Here is a 16120-nt window from a genome sequence, read left to right as displayed (position 1 = left end):
TCATTTTATTATTAATAAGACATTAGTTTATTATTAAGAGCATGGCATTTTGAATAGTTAATAACATGGTATTTTTATTTTTAAGAGGATGTCAATTTCGTAATCAACAACATGGCATTTTTATTATTAAGTGGATGGTTGTTTATTCTTAAGAGTATGGCATTTGTATTTATCATTAACTTGGCAGTTTTAATTTTTAAGAGCATGTCATTTTAATATTCAATAACATGGTATTTTTATTATTAAGAGGATGGCATATTTTATTATTTAGAGGATGGCATTTTAATTTTTAATGTCATTGCATTTTTTCCTTTTTTAACCATGATAGTTTTAAAAGTTTAGCATGACAATCATAATTCTGATCATGGCAATTAGGATCCTTTTTTATTGTTGTCATTTTTTCTAAAAAAAGAAGATAATTGGGCCTATGGGCAGCACAAGAACCGCGTGGCACTTTTTTGGGTGAATGGGATGGGATTTGGACAGCTTTTTAAGACCTGAATCGATCAACTAGTCATTGATCAAACCTATACAAGCGACGTTTTCAACGATCAAAAGGGTTCGCTCGATGGACCATCCTGGGACAAACAAATCATTCACGGGGGTCCTCCCAGAGCTGACGTACGTTGGATATTAGGGTCCTATAATGGTGTGTTTCGTCACGATTCCTATTGTGATGGTTTTCTACTAGCCATGACACTATTGTGTTGGTTTTATGCATTTAACTCCTCAATGTAGTGTTGGGACTGATGATCTACGTAGTATGATTATTCCATTGATGGTGATGTAAATATTCTTTGATAAATAAAGCAAGCCATGATGGCATTTGCTTAGAAAAAAACATAGAAGATAGGATGTATGACTCATGTCTAACCATCAAGCGAAATCTCATTTTGTATTCCAGATATGCAGAAGCTACTTGTGAACTGTTATGTTTGTATCTCCGATACCATGTTAAGAGTCAGAAAAGCGTTGAGGAGATACACCATATGTTTTGCAATGCTATATATTTATCTTTACTTACTGTGTACACTAATTTCCCTTGCACCTGCAAACATAATCTATAATTGTCTGGACATGCATTGCACCTTCTATGATTTTGCTACATTGAGAAATGCATAATATTATAGTTAAACTATGAAATTCTTGAAACTCATTTAAATTATACTCCCTCCATTCCATAATAACTGTGTGGTGTATTATGAAACTCGGACAATGCATGTAAATTCTCACATAAGGTTGTAATATTGGTTGAGACATGCGTTGTTGAACGTGTACGCTTACTAGTGTGAACAGAGGTGTCATTGTGCGGAGCATCAAGACTAGAACAAAGAAAGGCATCGTGTCATAAGAAAGATACCATCAAAACAGACATTTGTATCTTGCTGGACTGCAATTATTCACAATGAGTTTGCCTTTCTCAAGATCCGTGGATCAAATTGGTTGTTGTAAATTGTGATACTAAACACAATTATCATGTTAATTGTACATTTTTGTTTATTTTCACAAAGTTTTCAAAGTAATAAAATATTATTAAGCATCAAGTAATTCCAAACGAATCTTCCATGCGCTGATGCAAGGCGTGATGCCTGCAATACAATATACAGATCTTCCTATTCGTCGATGGCTCTTTCGATTCTCAGTGATGATTATCTCAATCGTTTTGGTTTACGGTCATCTAGCTTTGGAGCTTAAAACTCTTCTGGTTAATTTCATAAAAGCTACATCGTGATCAAAATAGAGTAATAGATTGTTTGGCAAGACATAATTGTACTGAATGTAGCACAGTTGTATGGCTACAGAGAAGGTCCCATGTATCGAGGAAATCTTGCCTCTTGATAGTAACTCTGTAATTCTGGAATAAAAACCCTTTTTCCTGAAAAAAATGTAATTCCAAAGAAAGAAAGTAGATTTGAAATGAAAATCTAAGCCCTGATTTTTTTTCAAAAGTAAAGCCTGCCAAATGAGACTCGGTGAAACCCGGGACACCACATAGTGCCTCCCATGAGGCCACCACAACCGGCAAGGAGAACACCTCAAGTGCTACGGTGATATGAACTTTTGGGCAGCCGTTGGATCTGAGATCCAATGAATCCCAAGAAGTCTGTAACTTTTTGCATAAAAGCCTCTTAAAAATTTGAAAATTGTGCTTAAGTCCAGCTGATCCATAGCTTTCCGATGCCGTTTCGTTTGAGATCCGACGGCTCAAAAGTCCGTATCACGATAGCACCTGAGGCTTGGTAGCACTATTTCCCACCGGGCGGCCACCTAGCCGCCGGGTGTCCTCCTACCTGCCATCTGTTGCTTCGTCCCAAATTAATCAATCCACAAAATCAAACCGCTGCTTGGTCGTTAAGCCTCTGGCTGCCTTCTACACGGCCACACCCTATAGATCCCCATCCCCATCCCCGGACAGCCAAACCAATTGCAACTCTCTCGCACTCTCCTCCTCCTCCGACGAATCTCGAATCACAAGCAGCGGAACCGATCGATGGAGGAGGCCTGCGAGATCGCGCGCCTGCCGGAGGAGCTCGTCTCGGCGGCGCTGGCCCGCACGTCCCCGCGCGACGCCTGCCGGGCCGCGGCGGTGTCCCCGGCCTTCCGCGACGCGGCCGACTCCGACGCCGTCTGGGCCCGCTTCCTGCCCCCCGGCGGCCTCCCGCCGCTCGCCGACGGGGAGCTGGCCGGCCCCGCCCCGCCCTCCTCCAAGAAGGAGCTCTTCCTCCGCCTCTCAGCCGGCCCCGCCCTCCTCCAGGACAGGCTCGTGGTACGTGCCTGTACTGCACGCTGATTCCTAATTCCCCCAACAGATTCGGCCGATCTCTAATCAATTGATGGTCGTGTGGGCGCAGAGTATGTGGCTGGACAGGGAGACCAGCGCCAAGTGCTACATGCTGTCCGCCAGGAACCTCTTCATCGTGTGGGGCGACACGCCGCAGTACTGGACCTGGATCCCGCTCGACGACTCCAGGTCCATTCGCCGCTCTCTCCTATTCCGATGCAGATTGTCCGAATTGCATCTAGCCTGTGTTCCTGAATGTTTCTGAATGTTGCTGCTCATCTAACTGCAACTGCATTTGATCTGATTGTGCTGTTGCTTTGCGGTCTCACGCGCTTGATTGCAATTAATTTGACGAGGTTATATAGGATGGTAGATCAAACTACCTTTGCCGTGAGCCAAAAACTCAGAATAGGGATTTCTGCATGGTTCTGACTAGCAAAATTTATGATAAGAACATAGTTCAAATCAGTTGTTGAAGATCTCGAAACTGTTTGGAAGTGGTTAAGTTGAAGTCAGTTTCATTTGGAGAGTGGAATACCGCTGTACATGCTAGTTCCTTCACACATAAGCAGAACCAAGTGCTACTTTTATCTTCCTTGCTGTCAAGAGCAGAGGGCGTGCCCTTTACAACTTTGTTCTTTATGAACCATGCACAGCACATAGATGACACTTTGCATAAACAATGTGATTTCTATGACCTACCTTGTTGACAGTAGGCAATACGTGGTTAATACCAAGTCACAGGATCTCTCTGCAATTCTAGATCAATTTCAGCAACTTATGCTGTTGATTGGTTTTTGTCTTTGTTACGGAACTTTGCTGCAATGCTGGATCGTTCTCTTCAACTTAAGGTGTTGATTGGTTTTTGTCTTTGTTACAAATGCTGACCCTATGTTTGCGACAGGTTCTCTGAAGGTGCCCAACTCATGCATGTTTGCTGGTTCGAGATCCGCGGGAAGATACATAGCAAGATGCTCTCCCAGGACACAACCTATGCCGCCTACATGGTCTTCAGGACGACCGATAATTTCTACGGGCTGGATTTTCCTGTCCAGGAGGCATCGATCAGCGCCGGAGCAACCAACACAACCCGCAAGGTTTGCCTCCAAGGTAATGATGACGACGACGGCAAGGGTGGGGTGCCCGAGAACTACCGGCCGATGGTTCCCTTTCCGCGGCTAAGACTCAGGAGAAGGAACCGCCGCGTAGTATCCCACGAAGAGAATGTCACGCTCCCACAGCAAAGGGCCGACGGGTGGATGGAGCTGGAGCTGGGGGAGTTCCTCAACGAGGGGGCCGACGACGGCGAGGTGTCCATCAGCCTGATGGAGACCAAAGGCGGGAACTGGAAGAGCGGCCTCATCGTGCAGGGCATCGAGATCAGACGGAAGAAATCGGGCTGAGTGAGGAGCCCCTGGGATTCGACTCGCCCGGGTCGATGTAAATGAATAAGGGAAAACATATCATCTGTAGTGTGTGGTTTTGAACACTTCTCCTTTTGCTGCTAAAGCATACTATGTGTACAAACTATGCTACCTACTATGACTGATGAGTTACGGGTTAAGCAGATTTGCGTCTGGCTATGTGAGATCCTTGTGTCTAGTGGCTCCTTGGCATCTGGTTATGTGAGATCCTCGTGGCTTCTCGGCAATGAACAAAAGGTTGTTTTCGCGCAGGATTCTGCAGAATCTCTTCATATATGTTTCTGTCACTATCTTATTTGCCCTGGCTGCGAGCATTTAGTTTTCAATTTCCTTGGGCCGACTGTGAAGACTAGAAGACGATGAAATTGGATTCAAAAAGCAGCACAAGCCTTTGAGGAGAAACTATGTCAAGGAAAGAAGAGAGTTTCAGCGAGAAAATGCGCTAGGAAAAATTATGTGAAAGAAAGGAGAGTTTCTGCAGCAATAGGATTATTTTTTCCTCTGGCCTTTGAGGAGAAACTATGTCAAGGAAAGAAGAGAGTTTTGGCGAGAAAATGCGCGAGGGGAAATTATGCGAAAGAAAGGAGAGTTTCTGCAGGAATAGGAATATAGGATTATTTTTCCTCTGGTAAACCGTGAAGATTATTAGTAGAACATAAATTTGATTCAACTGAACTGAAGAAAAGTCAGAGAAAAAAAAAGGAAAAAGGAATTGGGTTGAGAGAGGCTCGAACTCTCGACCTCAGGATCACTCACATATTTTAGCTATGAGACCTACGCGCTAGCCAACTGCGCCACCACCCCAATTGGTGTACGATGAATGATTCAGTCCTTGTTATAAAAAAGGCAGATAGGGAAGAAAAAGAAAAGAAATTTGGGGCGAGAGAGGCTCGAACTCTCGACCTCAGGATTACTCACTAGCTCTGAGATTTTTATCCTCAACGTGCGCCGGCCCCACCGCCCAGCCACTCGATCGCTCAATGCAGCTATGAGACCTACGCGCTAACCAACTGCGCCACCGCCCCGTCCTTGTTCGCCGGCCATCTCCAACATCCTTTAAAATCGTTGCGTAACGTACTCTACCATGCATATTTTCACACAGGTTTGTTGGTTGCAGAGAACTACAGTAATAAGCAGCAGTATGGCAAGATGGAGCAACAGTCATTTGTGGTTTTGTTTGTGTGCATACAGATGATATCTGTACGAGAAAATTCCTTATTTGGCATTATCTTAAAAAACTGCTTCCTTATTTGACACTGAAAAAGTTTTTCTTTTCTATTTAACACAAGTTCTAAATTTTATTCCTTATATGACATTTTCATCCATTTTAAACCTAAGTGACACATGAAAAGACTCTTTTGCCCCTCATGTGGTATGTGTGTGGGGCAATAGCGCACACACACAGCATCAGTGCGAGGGCAGAAGCACACACGCAGCAACACATACACATGCACCAACACACACGCAACAACACGCACGCGCGTGTGCACACACATGCACGCGCACACACACGCAGCAACACACATGCACGCGCACACACACGCAGCAACACACGCACGCAGCACAGACACAGCAGCAGCACACACGCATGCAGCACATAGGCACGCAACAGCACACACACGCACGTACACACGCAGAAGCAAACACACACGCGGCAGCCCACATGCACATACACACATGCAGCAGCAGCACACATGTGCGCGTGCACCCACACACGCACCAGCACACACGCGCGCGCACACACACATACCGCATGAGGGGTAAAATTGTCTTTTCAGGTGTCATTTAGGCTTAAAATGGACGGAAGTGTCGTATAGGGAATAAAATTTAGGACTACTGTCAAATAAGGAAGAAAAACTTTTCCAATGTCAAATAAGGAACCAGATTTTAAGACAGTGTCAAATAAGGAATTTTCTCTATATATACCCACCGGTGGCGATGTCAGGGTCTAAACGACCTTTGGAACCAGTGCTTCTGCACGACCAAATACCGGCATTAGTAGAGATTTTTTTTTGCGAGAAAACTTTCAATCTATTCATCTTTAATTATGGTAGTACAACGAACGCTAGAAATAATAAAAATTACATCCAGATTCGTAAACCACCTAGCGACGACTACAAGCACTGAAGCGAGCCGAAGGCGCGCCGTTGTCATCGCCCCTCCCTCGCCGGAGCCGGGCAAACCTTGTTGTAGTAGACAGTCGGGAAGTCGTCGTGCTAAGGCCCCATAGAACCAACGCACCAGAACAGCAACCGCCGCTGACGAAGAGTGTAGATCAGAAGGATCTAACCTGAAGACACGGGAACATATACGAACGACGAACAGATCCGAGCAAATCCACCAAAGACAGATCCGCCGGAGACACACCTCCACATGCCCACCGACGATGCTAGACGCATCACCGAAACAGGGGCTAGGCGGGGAGACCTTTATTCTATTTTCAGGGAGTCGCCGCCGTCTCGCCTTCCTAAGTAGAACATAAACCCTAACAAAACTCAAAAAAAATCCAAAAACAGAGCCCTCCCATCGATAAGGGCCGAGATCCACTCCGCCTCCATGACTCTAAGGCCACCGGAGACGGGACGGACCGGCGACGTCGCCGGCGGGAGGCAAGAGAAACCCTAACTAGCCTAGTACCAACGTTGTACAACGTTGACATGCTCTATGGCATTAGTAGAGATTTGACTCTGGTTTTGGACACAGTCTTGAGTATCTTCAGGGGGTGGCAGTTCAGCATTAGTACTCGTTATACAATGGTCTTTTTTCTTTTTAATAAAGAGAGATTCCTCTACGATTTCTATTATGAGAAATCACATATTGTGTTCTTACAACTACTAGCGACATAGACAGGAAAATGACGACACATGATCAAGACGGAAAGGAGCGTGCACTAGATCAAGCAATAAAGAAACACCCGCGTCGCCCCCGCTCGGGCGACTCGGGCAGCGTCCAAACCCTAGCCGCCAGGGCCGCGATCTCCCTCTTCCCCTTCCTCCTCCGCTGCCGGGCTAAGCCCGGAGGCCGTCGGCGGTGGCGGGGGACTCCCTCTCTCCCGCATCTTAGGGGTGGTGCGGTGCCCCTAAACGCGTGGTGGTACGGTCGATTCAATCTATGCGTCGCGGCAGGCGGCGGCGTGGTGGCCGGCCTACCTTGGGCGGCGGTAGCTGCAGGTGCGGCGCATCACTGTACCGCAAAGGGCTGTGGCTGCGGTCATCGACGGCGTCGGCGTGTAGGGCCTGGTGGACTATTCGGTGGCGCCTCTGGTCAGATCTGATCTGGCCGGTGCAGTCGGCGAGGGTGGCCATCTCCTTCGTCGGAGGTGGTCAGCCTGAGGCTGGATGGCCAGATCTCACATCCGTCATCTAGTCCCGGCTGCGAGTCGGGAGGACAGAGTTGCCGGTGAAAACCGAGCCATTGGCAGGCGAGGGCAGTGTTCTGCGCCGTTAGCTTGATGAAGGCATCACCGTGTAACTTCTGTCGACCCACTTGTGCTGCTCCGGAGAAAACCCTAGGATCTGGTCTTCCAGATCGGACGATGGCGGTATTGCGGTGTTGTTTCTCTCTTGGGAGCATCGTTGGTGGAGCAACGCTGAAAGACAGAGGCAAGAGGTGAAGCGTCTTCGTCTTGCATGGAGCTTAGGTGGAGATGTCAAGTCATGCCTAGCCGGCAGGTGCTACGCTATGTCATGCATGGTCGGCAGGTGCTACGCACGAGGATCCTCCAGAATCTTCGCGTCTGTATGGACGAGCGCAGGGCGGTGGCGCCGTGGTGGCCCCGACGGATGGACGGACTGACAAGTATGATGCGGATCTCTCTCCTGAAGATGGGTAAGCGGTTCGATGATGATGGCGGCTTCTAAAATGTGTGCATGTGGTGTACGATTTAGGTCTGCTGCACCGGCTATTCATTCCGATACGTTATGTGGATGGATCGGCAACGACACCAGTTTTAGATATGGGGAGTCAGAGCACTCCATATTATCCATTTTTGTAGGTGTGAGTGGTGGCTTTGGGTGGTTTGATGTATGTTATTGTTAAACCTATGCTCAACAATAAATAAAGATGGTCGTATGCATCGATTGATGCAGAGGCCGGGGGTTTTAACCTCCTTTTAAAAAAATGATGAAAATGGAACAAACCGGGCTATCACTAGCTGCACATCAAATCAAAACCATAAAAGGGCACATTTTGGTTCGAATGACCAACAACAAATGGCCTATGTTTTGAATGGCGTAGTCTCTCAACCACATCTTGAATTCTTGCAAGCACCAAAACTTGACGCCTTCCTTCAAATAAGCATACTCGTCCTCATTCTTTGGCCTTGGATCACCGACTTTCAAGCACGGTGTTGGTTTAATCAAACCCAATCTCATGTCACCATCAATAATGATCATGTCGGCAAGACTAAGATCACGAAACAATGGGACACCACTTTCCTTGCTAGTCACCTTCGTGAAGATTTGATTTTCTTACTCTGTGAATCCATCCTCGTCCAATTCTTCCTCTGGAGCCTCGCCATCCAAGCCATACCCGTACATACGGCTATAGGGGAGGCTACGATCCATGTCTTGTTGGAATACAATGGCATCCAAGTTATCGATGGCATGATAATGAATCTCTCCATCTTCCGCATACGCATCACCATGAGAAATAGCGTGAGCGTCAGCATGAGCAATAGCATGATCGATCATCACCATGAGCAATAGCATCATCATCACCATGAACAATAGCATCAATCTCTTCCTCTTGAATTACTATGGCTCTAGCATTCATCCCTACTTCATTTGGTTGGCTACTTGGTGGTTGGCTAGAAGAATTGGGGACATACACCTCGACCGTATCATCATGCATTGGGGAGGAGACATTCCGGTTCAAGTCGATTTGTAGCCGAGGAATTTCATCCTTTGTATCAAACAATTCAAGTGACTTGTCTTTCGATTCCTTAACTTTATCCCTGTACACTTTTCAATGCAATTCCGAGATGTTAGGCATACTCTTCAATTGAGACTTTACTCCCACTCTAACCTCGTACCTTCCAATAAGTTTAATCTCATCATTTGGGTCAACGAGGGGGTCGACGACGGCGATGTGTCCTTCAGTCTGACAGAGACCAAAGGTGAAAACTGGAAGCGGGGCCTCATCATGCAGGGCATTGAGATCAGACGTAAGAAATCAAGCTGAGTGAGGAGCCCCTGGGATTCGACTCGCCCGTGTCAATATAAATGAACAAGGAAAGCATATCTTCTGTAGTGTGAGTTCTTGAACGGCTCTCCTTTTGCTGCTAAAGCATATCTGTACAGACTGTGCTACCTAGATGACTGATGAGTTAGGGGTGTTTGGTTTGCTAGATGACGCATGCCGTTTGTAGGCCTTGGTTAGGTATATTTGCGTCTGGTTATGTGAGATCCTTGTGTCTAGTGTCTCCTTGGCATCTGGTTATGTGAGATCCTTGTGGCTTGTCGGCGTATCTACAAAGTTTAGTCGAAGATGTAAGTGAAAATGTATGGTTCTTTTGTATCTACAAAGGTAGGTAAGACGTCAAAATGCCATACATTTTGGCTTACATCTTCACTCACATATGGTTGCATATCTGTAAGAATAGATAGATAGATTCTGCGGGAATAGGATTATTTTTCCTGTGGCCAACCGTGAAGATTTTTATAAGAAGATAAATTCATTCAATTAAACTGAAAAGAGAGGTTGTATGCCGAGGAAAGGAGAGAGGGCTTCAGCGAGAAACGGCGAATTTAAGAAAATGTGTGTGAGGAAAAATTATGTGAAAGAAAGGATAGATTCTGCGGGAATAGGATTATTTTTCCTGTGGCCAACCGTGAAGATTTTTATAAGAAGATAAATTCATTCAATTAAACTGAAAAGAGAGGTTGCAAAAAACTACAAAACATTTGGGGCGAGAGAGGCTCGAACTCTCGACCTCAGGATCACTCGCATTAGCTATGAGACCTACGCGCTAGCCAACTGCGCCACCGCCCCGTTGTGTTTGTTATTGTATCCAACCTTCTTTATATGCACAATAGCTACAGCAGTGCTCTACTTTTCCCATACAGGTTTTTTTGGAAAAGAAAGGATAGATTCTGCGGGAATAGGATTATTTTTCCTGTGGCCAACCGTGAAGATTTTTATAAGAAGATAAATTCATTCAATTAAACTGAAAAGAGAGGTTGTATGCCGAGGAAAGGAGAGAGGGCTTCAGCGAGAAACGGCGAATTTAAGAAAATGTGTGTGAGGAAAAATTATGTGAAAGAAAGGATAGATTCTGCGGGAAGCTCGAACTCTCGACCTCAGGATCACTCGCATTAGCTATGAGACCTACGCGCTAGCCAACTGCGCCACCGCCCCGTTGTGTTTGTTATTGTATCCAACCTTCTTTATATGCACAATAGCTACAGCAGTGCTCTACTTTTCCCATACAGGTTTTTTTGGAAACGGATTTTTATACAGATTTGTTACAGAGAACTACTCCCTCTATTCCTAAAGTATAAGTCTTTGTAGAGATTTTATTATGAACTACATAGTTAACAAAATAAATGAATCTACCCTCTAAAATGCATCTATATACATTCATACGTGTTCCATAATGAAATCAAGATTTATATTTAGAAACGGAGGGAGTAATAAGCAGTACGGCAAGACAGAGGAAACAATCATCTGGGATTCTGTTTGTGTGCATAAAGATGATGTACCCGCCATTGGCGATGTCAGTATAAACGACCAGTGCTTCTACATGACCAAATATCGGCATCAGTAGAAATTTGACCCGCTTTTGGACTGATTATTGAGTACTCCTATCTTCAGAGGGTGGCAGATTAGCATTAGTACTCGGTAAACCTGTTCATGAACAACCTGGCCCGGAGGCCCAAACCCGAAGCCCGACATTCGGGCCTGGCTTCACTTTCTCGCGTGAAGCCCTCCCTGAAAGCCCCAAAATCCCGAAACAGCCATGTATGTATATTTTATTCAAAATATAGATATAATAAATTAATATAATATCCTGAATATGATTAATTTAATTAAAAAGTGCTATTGTTCATGTGCTTCGGGTTTGGGAATTTTTCTTCGGGTTTTGCCATGCCCGGCCCGAACTCGACCTGGCCCGGAGAATGATCATGTTTAGTACTCGGTATACAATGGTCGTTTTTTTTTTGCGAACTAACATGTGGTTGGATGAATAGAGACAGTGCTATCTCCAGCCCATCAAGGTTTAAGTCATGGTGCTCACATTTATTTCTGAATTTATTTTATTCCGGCGATGCGCGTTCAGTGTGAGGAGACGTTCCAGTCGACTACGAGGCATCTTTTGTGACTTCGTCAATCTCAAGATGATATGTCGACTCGGTCTCTCAGAGGTGTTCATAGGGGTAGGGTGTTCGTGTGTATTCATAGAATGAGTGTATATGCGTATATATGAGCGCATGCGTCTGTACCATGTTAACTAATAGGTTTGATTTACAATCCTCATCATTGAAATCAGTCACATTGAACCCTGAACTTACCACATAGTTCAAAAGGCAACCCTTGATTCGGTTTTTGACCGGTCAACTGGTTTTGACTAAGTCAGAGCTGACTGGGCAGCTAACTTAGCAGCCCACAGACACATACATAGGGGTTGTATTGGTATTTAATTTTTTATTCATAGTTTTTTTTCGAGGGAATGGCATTTCGGCTTGACCGCTAGCGGCCTAGTAAAGTAAAATAGTTTAAAATATAAATATTATATTTGATATGGTCGGATGTTCAACAAGTTATTTAAATTCATCGATCCCAAGTGCAAGCATACTCGAGTCGGTATCCACACACGACGGGGTGTTAGAGGCCTACATGGCGGAGGTTTGGACTCCCGCAAACTTTTCACGAGTTGGTGACCGGTTTGTGGGATTTTGAACACCTGAACGCGTTCACGGACGTTTGAGGTTCTAGAAGCAAAACAATGTTTCAAATGTTTAAGATGGTTTGATGATCCCCGTTGGAGTTGCCCCTATGTTGTACCGGTTTTTTTTTATTGAACATGATGCGGTTCTTCCTTGGTGGCCTGGAGGTAGGGATGGAATTTTAACTCGGAAATCACAAGCTAAAGGAGTAGCTCGTGAATGGGCTCGACTCAGTTTTGGTGACTAAGGAGTGGAGCCGAGTTTTAATCTGAGCTCGTTAACAAAACGAGTTTAGTGAGCCAAGCTAACGAGTTACTCATTTAGCTCATTAATTAGAAGGGACGGGAGATAAGTACCAATATTGTTATATATGTATGCGAAGAGACTAGAGAGTCTTCGCCACGTAGTGCCTCCCACGAGGCCGCCGCAACCGGCCCTCCTCCAACTGTCGTCCGCGTCGTCGCCCCAAAATATTAATCCACATTCAGCCCGCCGCTCCGTCGTGCTCCGTCCCTAAACCTCCGGCCGCATTCTGCACACCCACACCCGAACACACAAAAGAATCAAATCCGTGGCGAACCAGTCGCAACTTCCTCCCACTCCCCTCCTCCGACGACGAATGTCGGACCAGAGGACACCGGCCGGCCGGCGGACGGAGGAGCCAATGGAGGGCGCGTGCGAGATCGCGCGCCTGCCGGAGGAGCTCCTCTCGGCGGCGCTGGCCCGCACGACCCCGCGGGACGCCTGCCGCGCAGCCGCCGTCTCCCCGGCCTTCCGCGCCGCGGCCGACTCCGACAACGTCTGGGCCCGCTTCCTGCCCCCCGGCGGCCTCCCGCCGCTCGCCGACGGGGAGCTGGCCGCCCCCGCCCCACCGTCGTCCAAGAAGGAGCTCTTCCTCCGCCTCTCAGCCGGCCCCGCCCTCCTTCAGGACAGGCTCGTGGTACGTACCTGCACGCTGATCCCCAATTCCTCGAAGAGATTCGGCCGGTCTCTAATCAATTGATGGTTGTGCGCCCGCAGAGCGTGTGGCTGGACAGGGAGACCGGCGCCAAATGCTACATGCTGTCCGCCAGGAACCTCTTCATCGTGTGGGGGAACACGCCCGAGTACTGGACATGGATCCCACTTGAAGACTCCAGGTTCGCTCGTCGCTCTCTCCATACCCACACATACATATAGCTTGTGTGTCTGAATGTTGCTGCCTGGTGATGATATTCTCATCTAATTGCAATTGCATTCGATTTTACTGTACCGTTGCTTCGTGGTCGCGCCATTTCTGTAGCAAGTTTTAGAATAAGCACAATGCTTGAAATCAGTTGAATTTTGGTGATCTTGAAACTGTTTGAAAGGGACTCAGTTGAAGTCACTTTCATTTGGGTACCGGACTAATGTTGTACATTCCAAAGTCCTGGTTACTTCACACATAAGCAAACTTGGTGCTAGTTTTATATTCCTTACTTTCAAAAGCTAAGGGCCTTTTCAAATTTGTTTAAATACGAACTATAGGCAGCACATAGACCACACTTTGTGTAAAGGATGTGACTCCTGGTTCACACTAGAGTTCTTTGAGTATTCTGTGCTGTGAATGTTTCTGTGATATCATCTTGTTCTTATCTGACTGTTTCTATGCTGTTATCTTATCCTTAACTGGCTGCAATTGCATTTGATTTGATTTTGCTGTTGCATTGTGATCTAACTCGATTGCAATTCATTCCGGGGTTAATTGGTGCAATCCACAGCAGTGTAAGTTGTAGGGTGGTAGATTAAACTACCCTGTGGATAAAAGCCCAGAATGGGTATTTCGACATGGCTCCTGACTAGCAAAATTTAAAATAATACTTGAAATCGGTTTCTGATGATCTTCAATTATTTGAAAGAGGTTAAGACGCAGCCAGTTTCAATCTGAGATCAGAGTACGTGCTGCGGTACATGAAAACATACGACTCTACCGCGTACCTTGTTCACTGTAGACTTCTTTTGAGTATTTTGTGTCGCTATTATTCACCAAGCTACACGTAAAAAAGATAGTCATGAAAAGTGTGGTAGTTGATTCTAACTCACTTACGGAATAAGTTATGGAATTTTCTGCAATGCTAGATGGTTGTCTTCAACTCATGTTGTTGATTGGTTTGGTCTTTTTTACAACTTAGATGGTTGTCTTCAACTCATGTTGTTGGTTGGTTTTTGTCTTCTTTACAACTAGATGGTTGTCTTCAACTCATGTTATTCATTGATCATCGTCTTCTTTACAAGTTGTAACCATATGTTCGCGACAGGTTCTCCGAAGGTGCTGAACTCGTGGATGTTTGCTGGTTTGAGATCCACGGGAAGATACATAGCAATATGCTCTCCCAAGACACAACCTATGCCGCCTACATGGTCTTCAAGATGGCCGATTATTACTATGGGCTGAATTTTCCTGTTCAGGAGGCATCGGTCAGTTCCGGAGCAACCAACTTGACCCGCGAGGTTTGCCTACAAGCTGGCGAGGCGGACGAGAACACGCATTACGATGAGGGCGACGACGATGAGTACGAGGAGGAGGAGGAGGACGTTGACGAGTACTATCGGTCGCTGACGAACCGGCGCGTAGTTCACGAAGAGAATGCCGCGCTCCCTCAGAGAAGAGCCGACGGGTGGATGGAGCTGGAGCTGGGCGAGTTCCTCAACGAGGGGGGCGATGACGGCGAGGTGTCCATCAGCCTGACGGAGACCAAAAGCGGGAAGTGGAAGAGCGGCCTCATCGTGCAGGGCATCGAGATCAGACGTAAGAAGTCTGGCTGAGCGAGGCGCTCCCAGGATTCATTCAACTCGCCCGCGTCAAAGTAAATGAATAATAAGGAAAAGCATATCTTCTGTAATGTGTGTTTTTGAGCACTTCTCCTTTTGCTGCTAATTCTGCACACAACTTCTTGTACAGATGACTCATGAGTGACAGACATTTGGTTTGTTATACGACAATTGATTCAGACGTTGGTGGCGCTTTGGTTTAGCAGCTTTGCATCTGGTTACGTGAGATCCTTATGTCTAGTGGCTACTTGGCATCTGGTTATGTTGAGATCCTTGTGGCCTGTGGCTGCTTTGCATATGCTTCCTCTTGTCGGCAATGCACAAAAGGTTCTTTTGTGTATCTGCAGAGAGAGATATAAGGTGCCAAAATGCCATGCATTCTCATTTCTCACTCACATCTGGATGCCTTTTTTCTTCTGAGAATATGCTAAACGCTTGCGTATCTGTAGCTCATGCACTGCTTTTTTCTGGAAAGATGAGGTGGTGTTGATAGCTTTCATTCTTAGAAAGAGGCAGGAAAGATCTTTGTAACAGAATCTCGTGTCACTCACTCTTCTTTGCGAGCATCTAGTTTTCTTCTTTCGGCCGTCTGTGAATGATAAAGATTAGAAGAAGATAAACTTGGATTCAAAAAGAAGCACAAGCCTTTTGAGGGTAAAAGTATGTGAAGGAAAGGAGCATAAAATTGATTGATTCAAATGAACAAGGCTTTCCAAGGAGTTGGCATGTGAGGAAATTTTATGTGAAAGAAATGAGAGTGCCTGTAGGAAACGGTTTTCTACAAAATCGCATCAGAAGTCGCTCAACTCCCGGGTGTTACCTGGATGGAAATCCGCGGCAAGATACAAGGCCAGACTTCTCTTGCATCCATAGTTACATAGAGGGTGAGGCTGGTGGCATTGTGCATCGGAAATTCAGCGTGGAAACTAATACTCCCTCCATTCTGAATTACTTTGTCGCAGATATGGATGTATCTAGATGTATTTTAGTTCTAGATACATCCATTTCTGCGACAAGTAATTTGGAACGGAGGGAGTAGCAGGTTAGGGAAACTCCAATATAGATCATCAAATCGGACACACAAAATGTCCATGGACGCGTTCGCGGACATCGGATAGTGGGGGCGGCCATTCAACTCGGGGGAGGTAGAAGAGGACCGCCCTCACATCCGTCAAGGGGTAGAGGGCGACCAGCTGCGAGCGGCTCCGGCGGCGAGGGGCTGCCGCGGAGGCTCCTGC

The 16120-nt window shown here is 46.1% G+C and overlaps 2 protein-coding genes and 2 non-coding genes across 4 annotated transcripts; 2 read left to right on the top strand and 2 right to left on the bottom strand.

The window, feature by feature from the left end:
* Positions 1 to 2331: 2331 nt before the first annotated feature.
* LOC125515401 (F-box protein PP2-B10-like) lies at positions 2332 to 4370 on the top strand. Its single transcript, XM_048680868.1, has 3 exons — positions 2332 to 2767; positions 2853 to 2971; positions 3687 to 4370. The coding sequence occupies exons 1-3, from the start codon at positions 2492 to 2494 to the stop codon at positions 4183 to 4185; spliced, it is 894 nt and encodes a 297-aa protein (XP_048536825.1). The 5' UTR covers positions 2332 to 2491; the 3' UTR covers positions 4186 to 4370.
* A 711-nt stretch (positions 4371 to 5081) lies between these two features.
* TRNAM-CAU lies at positions 5082 to 5231 on the bottom strand. Its single transcript has 2 exons — positions 5194 to 5231; positions 5082 to 5117 (listed from the first exon to the last, which is right to left on the bottom strand). It is a non-coding gene; the product is annotated as a tRNA-Met (tRNA).
* Positions 5232 to 10110: 4879 nt separating this feature from the next.
* Positions 10111 to 10197, bottom strand: TRNAM-CAU. The gene is given in 2 exon segments: positions 10111 to 10146; positions 10160 to 10197. It is a non-coding gene; the product is annotated as a tRNA-Met (tRNA).
* Positions 10198 to 12551: 2354 nt separating this feature from the next.
* Positions 12552 to 15084, top strand: LOC125515399 (putative F-box protein PP2-B12). Its single transcript, XM_048680865.1, has 3 exons — positions 12552 to 13032; positions 13113 to 13231; positions 14369 to 15084. Exons 1-3 carry the CDS (start codon positions 12712 to 12714, stop codon positions 14874 to 14876), a joined length of 948 nt encoding a protein of 315 aa, XP_048536822.1. The 5' UTR covers positions 12552 to 12711; the 3' UTR covers positions 14877 to 15084.
* Positions 15085 to 16120: the final 1036 nt, after the last annotated feature.

Source organism: Triticum urartu, chromosome 6, assembly GCF_003073215.2.
Source record: "Triticum urartu cultivar G1812 chromosome 6, Tu2.1, whole genome shotgun sequence".
Classification (NCBI taxonomy): domain Eukaryota; kingdom Viridiplantae; phylum Streptophyta; class Magnoliopsida; order Poales; family Poaceae; genus Triticum; species Triticum urartu.
Note: the sequence above shows the minus strand (reverse complement) of the source record. Positions and strands in the feature narration are given on the sequence as shown.

Bases quoted from the DNA above. Each gene is read 5' to 3' on its own strand.
- LOC125515401 (XM_048680868.1), top strand. From the start codon at position 2,492: ATGGAGGAGGCCTGCGAGATCGCGCGCCTGCCGGAGGAGCTCGTCTCG. The intron at 2,768-2,852 runs GTACGTGCCTGT...GTGTGGGCGCAG, and splicing joins TCCTCCAGGACAGGCTCGTG to AGTATGTGGCTGGACAGGGA. The intron at 2,972-3,686 runs GTCCATTCGCCG...TGTTTGCGACAG, and splicing joins ATCCCGCTCGACGACTCCAG to GTTCTCTGAAGGTGCCCAAC.
- LOC125515399 (XM_048680865.1), top strand. From the start codon at position 12,712: ATGTCGGACCAGAGGACACCGGCCGGCCGGCGGACGGAGGAGCCAATG. The intron at 13,033-13,112 runs GTACGTACCTGC...GTGCGCCCGCAG, and splicing joins TCCTTCAGGACAGGCTCGTG to AGCGTGTGGCTGGACAGGGA. The intron at 13,232-14,368 runs GTTCGCTCGTCG...TGTTCGCGACAG, and splicing joins ATCCCACTTGAAGACTCCAG to GTTCTCCGAAGGTGCTGAAC.